The 11,490-nt window shown below is 53.8% G+C and overlaps 2 protein-coding genes across 5 annotated transcripts; one reads left to right on the forward strand and one right to left on the reverse strand.

Moving 5' to 3' along the window:
- Positions 1–704: 704 nt before the first annotated feature.
- ZNF428 (zinc finger protein 428) lies at positions 705–9,680 on the reverse strand. Of its 4 annotated transcripts, XM_082606463.1 has the most exons (4): positions 9,588–9,673; positions 8,622–8,758; positions 5,515–5,718; positions 705–1,260 (listed from the first exon to the last, which is right to left on the reverse strand). In XM_082606463.1, exons 3-4 carry the CDS (start codon positions 5,588–5,590, stop codon positions 731–733), a joined length of 606 nt encoding a protein of 201 aa, XP_082462589.1. In that variant the 5' UTR covers positions 5,591–5,718; positions 8,622–8,758; positions 9,588–9,673; the 3' UTR covers positions 705–730. The 4 variants fall into 4 exon arrangements, with proteins under 4 accessions (XP_082462589.1, XP_082462590.1, XP_082462588.1 ...); XM_082606464.1 differs by lacking the exon at positions 8,622–8,758 and having other exon boundaries at positions 9,588–9,680; XM_082606462.1 differs by lacking the exon at positions 9,588–9,673 and having other exon boundaries at positions 8,622–9,148.
- On the forward strand, positions 3,725–5,479 carry SRRM5 (serine/arginine repetitive matrix 5; the record flags this gene model as incomplete). The annotated part of the gene is given in 8 exon segments (XM_082607852.1): positions 3,725–4,031; positions 4,034–4,599; positions 4,603–4,715; positions 4,717–4,812; positions 4,814–5,009; positions 5,013–5,045; positions 5,049–5,115; positions 5,472–5,479. Coding segments are annotated over 8 exon segments (1,386 nt in total).
- Positions 9,681–11,490: the final 1,810 nt, after the last annotated feature.

The following is an 11,490-nucleotide window of genomic DNA, read 5'->3' on the forward strand; positions in this document are numbered from 1 at the left end:
CTGTCTTCCACAAACCGTTTTCTGGGCACTTGGCTAGACCGCCTTTCCCAGACTCCCTTGCCGCAGGCTGTGGCCATGTGACTAATCTCTCAGCAAAGGAACATAAGTGGAAGCACTGTGTGCCACCTCCAGGCTGGGGCCTCTAAGAGAACACGTGTACCTCTCCAGGCTCTCTTTCCTCTTCCTCTGGCAGAACCCAGGCCATGGACACCCAGCCATGACCATGTGAATGACAAAAGGCTTACAGGATGGCCTGGGTCCCCAAATCACCATATGGAGTTACCTGCCAACCTGAAACACCCATCCTGGACTATGATGTGAGCAAGAAAATTCTGTTGTGTTTGAGCCTGTGCATCACGGGGTCTATGATGAAATATATGGGAACCACACTGAACATATGCACTTAGTAAACGTTAATTATCTTGGCAACAACGATCCTTAGCTTTCCCCAAGGAGCCCAGGGATGGTGAGGTAAATGCCCAGGCACATGCCTTACACACTCGAGCTTACACACACACATACACACACACACACACAGACCTCAAATGCACACTCGGCCGACACACAGAATTTGGCTTTTATTCTGGCTTTCACACAACTACTGCTAAGACGACACAGATCGGTGGGACCCCATCCCTGTGACCACCGCGACCACCCCGATGTCCTCAGCCCCCTCCTCCCACCCCACCCGCCCCACCCCTCTGCCAAGCTCCCTAGGTCGGGGCGCTGCCTACACCTCACCCCGGGCATGCAGCATGAAGTGCCCGTGCAGCTCCCCGAGGTTGTCAAAGGAATCCTCGCACTCGGTACAGTGGTAGGCGCCGCCCTCCTCCTCCTCCTCCCCCTCCCCCTCCTCATCCTCCCCCTCCCCCTCCTCCCCCCTCCCAGCTGGTCGGCCCTCCCCAGCCCGAGGCGGCTCCTCCTCTTCCTCCCCGAGGGCCCTACTTTCAGGAGCTGGCGCTTCCTGGGGGGCTGTAGCGGGGCAGCAGAGCCGGCAAGGCGGGGTGCCCGGTGGGGCCTCCCCAAGGGCGGAGCGGCCACAGAGCTGGCAGGGCTGGGCTGGGGGGCCCGGGAGCTGGGCTGCACGGGGGGCCCGGCGGGATGGGCCCCCCCGGCCCCCCCCCAGGCGCTGCTTCACCTTGTAGCCGGGGTCATATTCGGGATCATCAGTGGTCTCCTCTTCCTCCTCCTCCTCATCTTCTTCCTCTTCGGAGTCCGGCTCTGAGAGAGTATATTCGGAGTCAGAGGAATGCTCGGGGCCTAGAGGGGGCGGAAGAGGAAAGACGGCGGCCTCAGGGGACAGAGGGCTGTGCCCGGCTGTCCGCTCCCTGAGCCCCGTTCAGACGCGCCACAGTATGGAGAGGGCGGCCCGGGCCCGACCCTGCTCTCCCCACAGATGGATCCGCATCGTGCCGAACAGGCCGTATCTGGGTGTCAAGCAAATGAACGTCTTGCAAGAACTGCACCTTAGGGGTTTAAAAAGAACAAAGTAGGAGACGTAGGAGTAATAAAAACAACAACGACAGCGTCCACTGCTATTTTAAGAACCTTGTTTTTTATATATTAACTCAACTAATCCTTACAACAACCCTGAGGGAGGTACTATTATCCCTAAGTGACAAGTGGGGAAACTGAGGCACAGAAAGGTTAGGCGACTCACTGGCCTCCAGTCACACAGCTAAACGGGGAAACAGCTAAATGTGGGTGATGGCCTACACTGGATCATTTTAGGGAGACAAACACTTGAACGGGTACTTTGGCAAATTAAAACATATACATACTCTGATATATGTGGTTTTATATACATATATATATATAAATATCTAGTTAAGTGAGTTAAAATATTTATTTATAAGTATAGATATATTACTGTGATTTCATGGCTATGGAGGACATGCCTAGGACAAGTTTAGGTTTAAAACAAAAAGAAAAAAGGGAAAGCAATGTACAGGAAGGGTGACACCAACAACTGTTACGGGGGGTGTGGAGAGGGGAGCCCCCACTACGGTGGCAGCAAAATACCAGCTTCTACAGACGTGGTGGCAGGAGCCTGCCCAAAGCATCTCCTAGGACTGTGACAGCCTAGCCCTGAACCCACTGGCCCCCCTTCCTCAGTTTCCCCTGGCAGCGTACGGGAACCCCGTTCCCACTGAGCCGGCCCCACTGCCCCTTCACGTCCCTCAACTCCCCAGGCCGGCACCCACCTCAGGGCCTTTGCCACCCTTTCTGCAGGCGGACTAAGGCTTGATCCCTCCCCTCTGTCACATCTCTGCTCAAGTGTCACTTCAGTGAAACCCTGGTCAGTCTGTCTAACCAGCAATCCCTCCCTAGCACTCTCTACGCCCCTAACTCTGCTTTAGTTTTCTCCTCAAGGTATTGTATGCAACACCTGCTTATACATTTACTGCCTGTCCCTGAAAGCAGGGACTTCGTGTGGCTCATGACTGCGTCCCTAGCATCTAGAACACTTTCTTTGTGCCTGGCATTCAGTTTGACGGAGCTTTTCTGCGGCTTTCACACGTGACATTCCCTCTGCTGGGAATGTCTCCCGTTATCCTTTAAGGACCCAGAAGGAGGCCTTCCTCCCTGGTGAGGGCATCCCAGATCTCCTAACCCCAGGCAGCCGGTCACTTGTTTTTGCCCCCTGGCTGTCCTAGCCCCGAACCCTCAGCTCTGTGCCCGTCCAAAGTCCTTTCCCCACCAGACCAGCGGGCAGGCCTGCTCTGACTCATCGCTGGGTCCCCAGCATCACCCAGCTCAGAAGAACAAGTTATGTTTGCTGAGCGTCCGTCCTTCCCTGCAGCTCTCTCTGTCTCTTGTTCCTGCCTCTGTCCTGCTGTCTGTCTGCCACTTAACAAATGTTTCCCGAGGCCTTGGCGTGGGCTGGTCCCTCTGCCTGGAACACTGCTCCCCACTCTGTCTGCCTGGCGATCTCCTCCTCACCCTCCAGGGCCCAGCACAGGCTCTGTCCTCTGCGAAGTCACCACCCCCGACGACTTCAGGCAGAGGGTCTCTCCCCTGTTCCCTCCACCCTGGCTCCATCTCCCCTGTCGCTGTCCTAAAGGCTGTAGCCATCTGGGCCCCAGAATATCTCCTCCTTCAGGCTAGAAACCCCTCAGGGGCAGCTCTGACTCATCTGGGGTCCCCAACGGGACGTGTGGATTGAATGAACAAGGGTGGCCCGGCTCTCCCTCCTCCAGGCCTTCGCCTCTGCTCTTCTCCCACCTGGGGCGACCCTCTCCTTCTCGACTAGCCAACTCCTGCTCCTCTTTAAGGCTCCAGCTCCACGTCACCTCCTCTGTGAGGTCCTCCCTGACTGCCCAGGCGGTCAGTGCCTCTCTCGTCTGGGGTCGCCCTGCCCCCTAACACACACTGACAGCCTGGACAGTGACGGTCTGGGTCTGGAGACTGGAGACTCCTGGAAGGCAGGACCTGGGCCTGACCCATCTCTGTGTCCCTAGCAACGCTGAGCATAAGGCAGCCTGGGGAGGCATTTGCTGAACGGCTGCAAACCACAGACGAAACACCTCCAGCTTTGAGCTGGGGCCCCACCCCTCTTTCTCCTCCCACCCCTGACTTCACACCACCTCCCCTCCAGAGTCTTCACTGCCCACTGTGACTTCATGAAGTTCGCCTGGGAAAGGCAATCAGGTGGTCACCCACGGCTACCAAGCCTTTTGTGTCCACCGTGACTTCCTGGACCATAAGCCCTTTCGCAGCCACCATGCCTTCTCCATCTGCGAGAGCTCGGAAGCCCAGCATGTCTCCGGCGTCCGTGGGACCCTCGATGCCCTCAGCGTCTCCCAATCCTCCTGCCTCCTTGAAGACCACCAAATCGGCAATGCCCAACAGCCCCTCAGTGTCCACCAAACCTGGGACCGCCCGTAACTCGGTCACGAGCCCGAGCAGTTCCGACTCTCCCAAATGGGCAAGTACAAAGGCAGCCCCTTGTAACCAGCCCAGCAGCAAGTCCCGAGCCCATGGCCAGGCCCGAACGCCTAGCAAAGCCAGCACTGACACCAGGGCCAGCAAAGCAGCAAGGCCAGCAGGGTAAGATGCCCCCGGCGCAGAGGCACCCACAGCCGAGGCAGAACTCCCGGCAGAAGGGGAGGCCGCAGCTCCAAGAGGTCAGCCAACAGGGCCAGCACTCCCAGCAGGATAAGAGCTAATGGTGCCAGACCAGGTATGCCCAGCAGGGTGAGAACTCCTACTTCCCAGCAAAAACAGAGTCGGGGGAAGAGTTACAGCCAGCTGAGAACCAACAACCGGGAAAGGAGTGACAGCCAGCCTAGAAATGTGAGCAGAAAGAGGAGCTACAGCCCCCCAGGAGCCTTGGATATGGAGAAGAGTTGCAGCCTGGCTGGAACCCCCGGTAGGGCAAAGAGTTATAGCCCCGCTAGAACTCCCTTTGAGGAGAAAGGTCACTGCCCATCTCCGTCATCATCGAGGAGGGTGAAGAGTTATAGTCAGAAGATCACCCCCAGCAGGGGATGGAGTTACAGCCCTACTGAAGTGTTCAGGAGGGTAGAGAGTTACAACCAAGGTAGTGCACCCAGCAGGCCCCAAAGTCACAGCCAGTCTAGCACCCCCAGCCAGCCCTGAAGTCGCAGCCGGTCTAGAACGCCCAGAAGGGCAAGAAGTCGCAGTAGGGAGAGGGCCCACAGCAGGGTGAGAAGTCACAGTTGGAAGAGAAATCATAGCAGGGCAAGAAGTCGTACCCAGTCAGATGGGAAGACATAGCCACTCTAGAATGTGCAGCAAGGGGAAAAGTTATAACCAATTTAGAACCCCCAAAAGGGAAAGATGTTACAGCGTCTAGAAGCCCCAGCACGGAGGGAGGTCACAGACGATCTAGAACCCACGGCAAGGAGAGAGGTCGCAGATGGTCTAGAAGCCCCAGCAAGGAGAGAGTCCACAGCCGATCTAGAACCCCCAGTAAGGAGAGCGGTCACAGCCACTCCAGAACCCCCAGCACGGAGAGAGATCACAGCCAAACTAGAATCTCCAGCTAGGAAAGAGATCACAGCCGATTTAGAACCTCCAGCTAGGAAAGAGATCACAGCCAATCTAGAACCCTCAGAAAGGAGAAAGATCACAGCCAAACTAGAACCTCCAGCAAGGAAAGATATTACAGTCGATCCAGAACCCCCAGAAAAGAGAGTGCTCTCAGACGATCTCGAACCTCCAGCAAGGGGAGAGATCTCAGCCAAACTAGAACTTCTAGCAAGGAGAATGATTACAGCCAATCTAGAACTCCCAGAAAGAAGAGAGACCACAGCCGATCCAGAACTTCCAGCAAAGAAAGCGATCACAAGAAGGAGAGCAATCCCAGCCGATCTATAACCCCCAGAAGTCTCAGCAGGAAGGGATCCCCTAGCAGGGCAGAGAGTCCTAATCAGAACAGAAAACCTAGCGAGATAAGGAGCCACTCCCCGTCAAGATTTCTCAGCGGAGCCCCAATCCCAAACCAGGAAGATAGTCAAGCCAACACCACCACCTCGAAGGCCATCTCACCTGGAGAGAGGTCCTCATCGTCTTCCTCCAGGCTGGCGTAGCCCCCAGTCTCAGCCGGCTCACGGGTTTCTGTCATGGCCAGGGGAGGGGACAGGAGACAGGAGCGAGCAGCAGCTGGGCAGTGTCCCTCCCTGGCCAGCTTTCCACAGCCACACGTCGGCCACAAGTCCTCTGAGGCAGGATGTCAGCAGGTAGAGAGGGATGCTGGACAGGGGAAGGAAAGGCCTGTGATGACTCAATAGACTTTTACATAGCATCTGCCTCCCCAGGACTCAGTGTGCTCAGTGTTGTGGGCAAGGAAAAGATGATCCCAACCCTGTCCTTGACTGCCTAAAGGGCCTTGACTGCCTACACAGCCTTCACTGCAGGCTCTGCCCCTCTGTAGGCCTTAATTTCCCCATCTGGTTCTCTTTCAATGGGGTGGGGAAGGGTAATATTCCAAATATTTAACAGCGAGTACCAACATGGGCACCAGTCAGAACTGAGAGGGGAACATGGGCCTACGGCAGGCATTAACCCTTTACTTGCTAGGCTGTGGGAAAGTCTGGGGCAGGGGGAAGAGTCCAAAGTGGCAGCTGGGGGTAGGGATTACTTGGAATAGTGGTGATATACCAACCAGTCTAGAAGTAGGTCCATATTTAAAAAACTAGTATGGTTGCACTGATTTGTGAATGTCAGCCCTAACTCTTTTTTTTCTTTTAATTTAGTTTTTATTTATTTTTGGCTGCACTGGGTCTTCGTTTCTGCACACGGGCTTTCTCTAACTGCGGCGAGCGGGGGCTACTCTTCCTTGTGGTGCACGGGCTTCTCATTGAGGTGGCTTCTCCTGTTGCGGAGCACAGGCTCTAGGCGCACGGGCTCAGTAGTTGTGGCTCGCAGGCTCTAGAGCGCAGCAGTTGTGACGCACAGGCTTAGTCACTCCACAGCATGTGGGATCTTCCTGGACCAGGGCTCGAACCCGTGTCCCCTGCGTTGGCAGGCAGATTCTTAACCACTGCGCCACCAGGGAAGTCCCTGCCCTAATTCTTTATCAATTTACACCTTGGCAAGATGATGCCTAGGTTTGAGTCCTAAATCTGCCACATTCTAGCTGTGTAGCTTCAAACAAAGGACCTTTCTTCTCTAGCCTGTTTCCTTCTAGGTACAAAAAGGGCTTCTAGGGCTTAACTTACGTACTTGTAACCACATTGAGACATTATTATCTCCTTTGCACAGATGAGGAAATTGAGGCACAAAGAGAATTATCACACCAACTGGTAGGTGGGTGAACTACGATTTGAAGCCATGTCATCCTACCTCTCATAAAATGATCCTTTAGCGGAAAAGATTTTTTGAAGATTCAGTAGGCTCGTTGATATAAATTGGTGGTATGTGGCAGGTACTCCATGAGCAGTGGCTATTACCACCCGCAACCCCAACCCTCTATAAACCCCCACCATTCCAGACTTCTCACCTCTCCCTGTGCACAACAGGACTTTTCACATCTGTGGGTCTTAGTAAATCCTACAACTGCTGTCTGGAATGTGCTCCTTCCCCCATGTCTGCCTGGAGAACTCTTACTCTCTCTCCAAAGCCCACCTCAAACAGAAGAACCTCTATACTTCTCCTCAGCCAAACACCATCTCTGCCTCTTCCAAGAAGCCTTCTCTGACTCCTCTTTCTCTCCCTCTTCATCAATACTCCCTACACACACACACGCACACACACACGCACACAGCACTTCTTGTTCTCCCACTGCGCTCCCTGAGAGTAGAGAGCCAGACAGAGCAAGTTATGAAGGGGCTGGCAGCCTCAGCTGCACCTCTTATATACCAAGGCCTGTGCTGGGCACTGGCTAATATGGTGGAAAACGCATGATTCCCTTCAAACTCTAGGGGTCGAGTTTAATGCTGGGGACTAAAGAGAAAAAGATTAGGATTGAAGCCTGGAGGAGGCTGGGGCACGGGAAAGCTGGCATCAATGGCAGGTGAGCTTTCTAAAGACACTTGGATTGGGCTTTAAGGACAGAGAGGATTCATAACTGGCAGGATTGGGCTTTAAGGACAGAGAGGATTCATAACTGGCAGAGGAGAGTTCTCCTAATACCCTATTGCCTACAGGGCTCCATTTCATTTGGGAACTCTACTTTATGCCAGGACAGGTTGCCAGATTTAGTAAATAAAAGCATACAATACCCAGTTAAATTTGAATTCCAGATAGAGTCTTTTAGAAATGTACACCTCAAATACTGCATGGAACATGGGTATATTAAATAGTTCTTTGTTGTTAATCTGAAATTCAAATTTAACTGGGGGTTCTATATTTTAACCGGCAACCATACACCAGGGACAATCAGAACTTCCTATGGGATTAGCAGGAGACATTGCTCACCAGTGCAGCCTACCCTTCCCCAAGCCCACATCACACAAAGCCCATTCCAGAGTATTCCAGATATGATGTGGAGGCAGTCCTTGGTGCCTAAGTCCCATTCCTACAGTGAACATGGCGGCCAGACAGGCTTCTACGATCTTAGAGGGGCATAAATGAGGTTCTCTCACTACCATAACGCAAACAGTGCCGGAGACCCCACAGTGTCATGAGCCTACAGCAACCAACTCCCAAGATGCCGTGCGCGAACATAATAGGCACCCATTCCCACAACGCTAGGGAGAGGAGGCAAGAACAAAACCTTAGACAGGACCATAAGGCCCAGTCCCCACTGCTGCTGCAATTTTCCCCAGGATGCCTCGGGCCTATAATGACCACCTTCCAAGGCGCTCTTCGACGAAGCACTCCAGGCTTCCAGGATGCTCAGCGGAAGGTGTATGACAAAAGGCACGGTTCCCCACAAGAAGCTAGGATAATCCCAGAATGCACCAGGCCCATAACGACTAGCTGACAGACTCCCACAGTGCTTTAGGGCACGGCGTCCCATTTTCCCAGGATGCCCCAGGACGGCACGGAGAAGCGTTGGGGGAGAAAAGGGAACCTGGATTTCGCCCTCAAGCCATCACGGCCCAAGACTGCGGCCGGCTCCTCCGTGACGGGAGCCGTCACTCCCATCATGCAGCGGTGCCGTAGTGCCCGCTTCCCAGCATGCCCCGCGCACCTCCATCCCGGACACTCACCGGCGCTGGCGGCCCCAGCTCCGGCTCGGCGGTAGCGGCTGCACGCCCCGGCTTTGCGCCTGCGCTGCAAGTGGGGTAGGAGGGAGTGCGAGGGGCGTGAAGAGCCTAGGGCGCTTGCGCGGCGAGATAGACCATTCCTGTAGCATAGTGGGAAGAGGGGCTGAGTCGGGCCATCGACAAGGCTCGAGCAGGGGGTTCCGGGCCTTGCCCCTCGCTGTCCGGGTTTACTTGGTACAGTCCGCAGCCGGACGGAACGAGAAACTGCAAGGCTTGCGCGTGCGTGATCGATCATGAACGCGCCTTACAGAGAATGGGATGCGCTGGGGGTGGGGTGGGGTGGGGTGGGGGTACCAGCTCTGCCTGGATCCTGGACCTGAGGCCTGCTCATTTGCATAATCTTAGCGCGGGGACAATGGGAGGCCTCGGGCGATGGAAGAGCTGATTTGCATATTCCCCGGAGGGGCCATACTCCGGAGCGCATTGATTAGCATATGAGGGGCTTGGTGGGGGGGAATGGAAAACGCCGGGCAATAGCGCATGCGCACAGGGACTGCGGACTAGCGCGAAGCGGGCATCCTCAGTTCAGTCGGAATCAGTTTGCATCCGGAGAGGGGGCACAAGGGACAAGCCCCTTACCAACCCTCACAACCCTCTCCCCATAACCAGGATAAATATTTATTGCTCTCTTGTGTGTCAGGCCCTGTGCTAGAGGGCACTATGGTTTCCGCAGTGAACATAACCGGCCTCTATCCTGCTGGCCACCCAGTCAAAGGAAGGAGATTCACACATAATCAGAACCACAACCCGGAGTGGTCAGACTTGGGATGAGTAAAGCAGAGGAAGCTGTGGGAGCCACAGGAGGCGCCTGCCCCAGGGAGTCTTTCTGGCAGAGGGAACAGCAAGGGCAAAGGCCTAGGGGCAAAAAAAAATTGCTTGGTTGGAGGAAGTGAAAGCACTTTACTGTACCTGGAACAGAGTCAGAGAGGGGGAAGTCTCCTACAGGCGTCGTTAGGAGCTCAGTCTTTACGATGAAGGTATAGGAATCTATTGCAGAATTCCAGGCTTCCTGGACGTGACTCACATTCCAGTTTAAGATTCTCCAATGAGATCCCGTTACATTTAGAAAAAAATCCAAACCCTTTATCATGGCCCAGGAGCTATACACATGGTCTAACCCTGCTCACCTCTGACTTCAACCCCCATCCCCATCCAATCCTGTCTACTTCCACTTCCCCTCTAACACCCCAATCTCTTTACCATCTCAGGTCTTTGCCCTTGCTGTTCCCTCTGCCTGAAAATGCTTTTCCCTCTGATCTTCGGGTAGCTGCTCTTGTGCTCATCATTCATATCTTGGCACAGATGTCAATGTGACAGGCTTCCTCTGATCTTTTTAAGATAGCACCTCCAGATTGGCTTTAGAGAAGTGAGTGGGTTATGGATAAAGCAGGATTGGCTATGAGGTGATGGTTGTTGAAGCTGGGGTGACAGATGCATGGGGCTTCATTGTCCTGTTCTGTCTACTTCTGTATGTTTGATGTTTTCCATAATAACAAGTTAAAAGAAAACAGTACCCACATCCCCTTACTCTGTATTTTATATTAATAGTACTTATGGCAATCTGAAGTTAAGTTTTTGTTTTGTTTTGTTTTTTCCGTCCTTGCTGTAGTCTGGTTTCCTCATGAAGGCTTTGTGAAGCTAAGACCGGAGTCAACCTTTTTCACTTTGGGTTCTCAGTGCCTAGAACAGGATCAAGTTTGTGCTTAGTGCTAAGCTGTCTGGAACACCTAACATTTGCCTGTTTTATTCACCATGGCATCTCCAGCCCTTTGAGCAGCGATTGGCACTCAAGTAAGGTCAATATATTTCTGACTCAAAAATTAGAATCACTTGTCTAAAATGTAGATGAATGAATGAGGGGCCTGGAATGCCAGGCTAAGGGGCTTTGACTTGATCTAGAGATGAAGGGGAGCTAGGGAAAGACTTTTGAGCAGGGCAGGGACAGGTTTTGACAGGGCAAGATGTGAGTAATTGAAAGCTCCTCTGGAGATTGATGTTAGGGGTGGGGGTAAGCCAGGGGAAGGGTCCAGGCTATTGGGTGGGGATGGGGTAGCTCAGTGGCTACTGAAGAGACAAGACTTGGTGACTTTTGGCTGAAAGACTGACCAGAAAACAAACAGGTTTCTTGGAAGGGTGGAGGCGCCCTTGGAGAAGTAAGGACCCTCTCCTGGCCTACACCGTCCACCAGCAACCATCACCCTCCCTCCCTCCTCCCTCAGTTCAGCACCCCTCCCAACATGGTACAGCTCTGGGCAGAGGGACAGACACACAGCCACCCCAAACACTTGTTCTCTCCTCAGTTTAATGGTGGTTAGTGGGATTGCCAAACCCCCTCCCCGTTCCCCTCCCTGCCCCGTACAAAATGTGTGTGTGTTTATTTTTTTAAACAAGAAAAAGGGGGCAAAAGCCAGGAATGGGGGGGAGGGGGGCGCAATCTGATATTTTCATACAGATTTTTGATTTTTTTTAATATATTATATATAAAACCATAGAGAGCAACGCACCCTCCCCCCAGACTCCTTTCCCCCTCCCCGGGGGGCCTGGAGGAGAGATGGGGAAGGCCCCCCAAGGAGTGGGTGGACAGAGAGACAAATATGGAAGGGACAGATGTGGGGGAAGGAGGTGGAGGGAAGGAGAGCCCAGGAGCCTGGGGAAGCGGGGACTGGAGAAAGGTTGGGGCTGTCTCCCTCATCGCCCCCATCAACGTTATGACACAAAGACACAGAATCCCTGTTTCCACACCCTCCCCCCACCCTTACCCCCACCGTGCAAACATGGCTTTGCAAAGAGGTGCCCAGAGCTCTGTGGAACT

Source organism: Mesoplodon mirus, assembly GCF_964341445.2.
Source record: "Mesoplodon mirus genome assembly, chromosome: 19".
Lineage (NCBI taxonomy): Eukaryota > Metazoa > Chordata > Mammalia > Artiodactyla > Ziphiidae > Mesoplodon > Mesoplodon mirus.

Coding starts and splice junctions, on each gene's coding strand:
- ZNF428 (XM_082606464.1), bottom strand. CDS start 5,590: ATGACAGAAACCCGTGAGCCGGCTGAGACTGGGGGCTACGCCAGCCTG. Junction 1,261..5,514: donor CGATGAGGACCTCTCTCCAG/GTGAGATGGCCT, acceptor CGCCCCCTCTAG/GCCCCGAGCATTCCTCTGAC.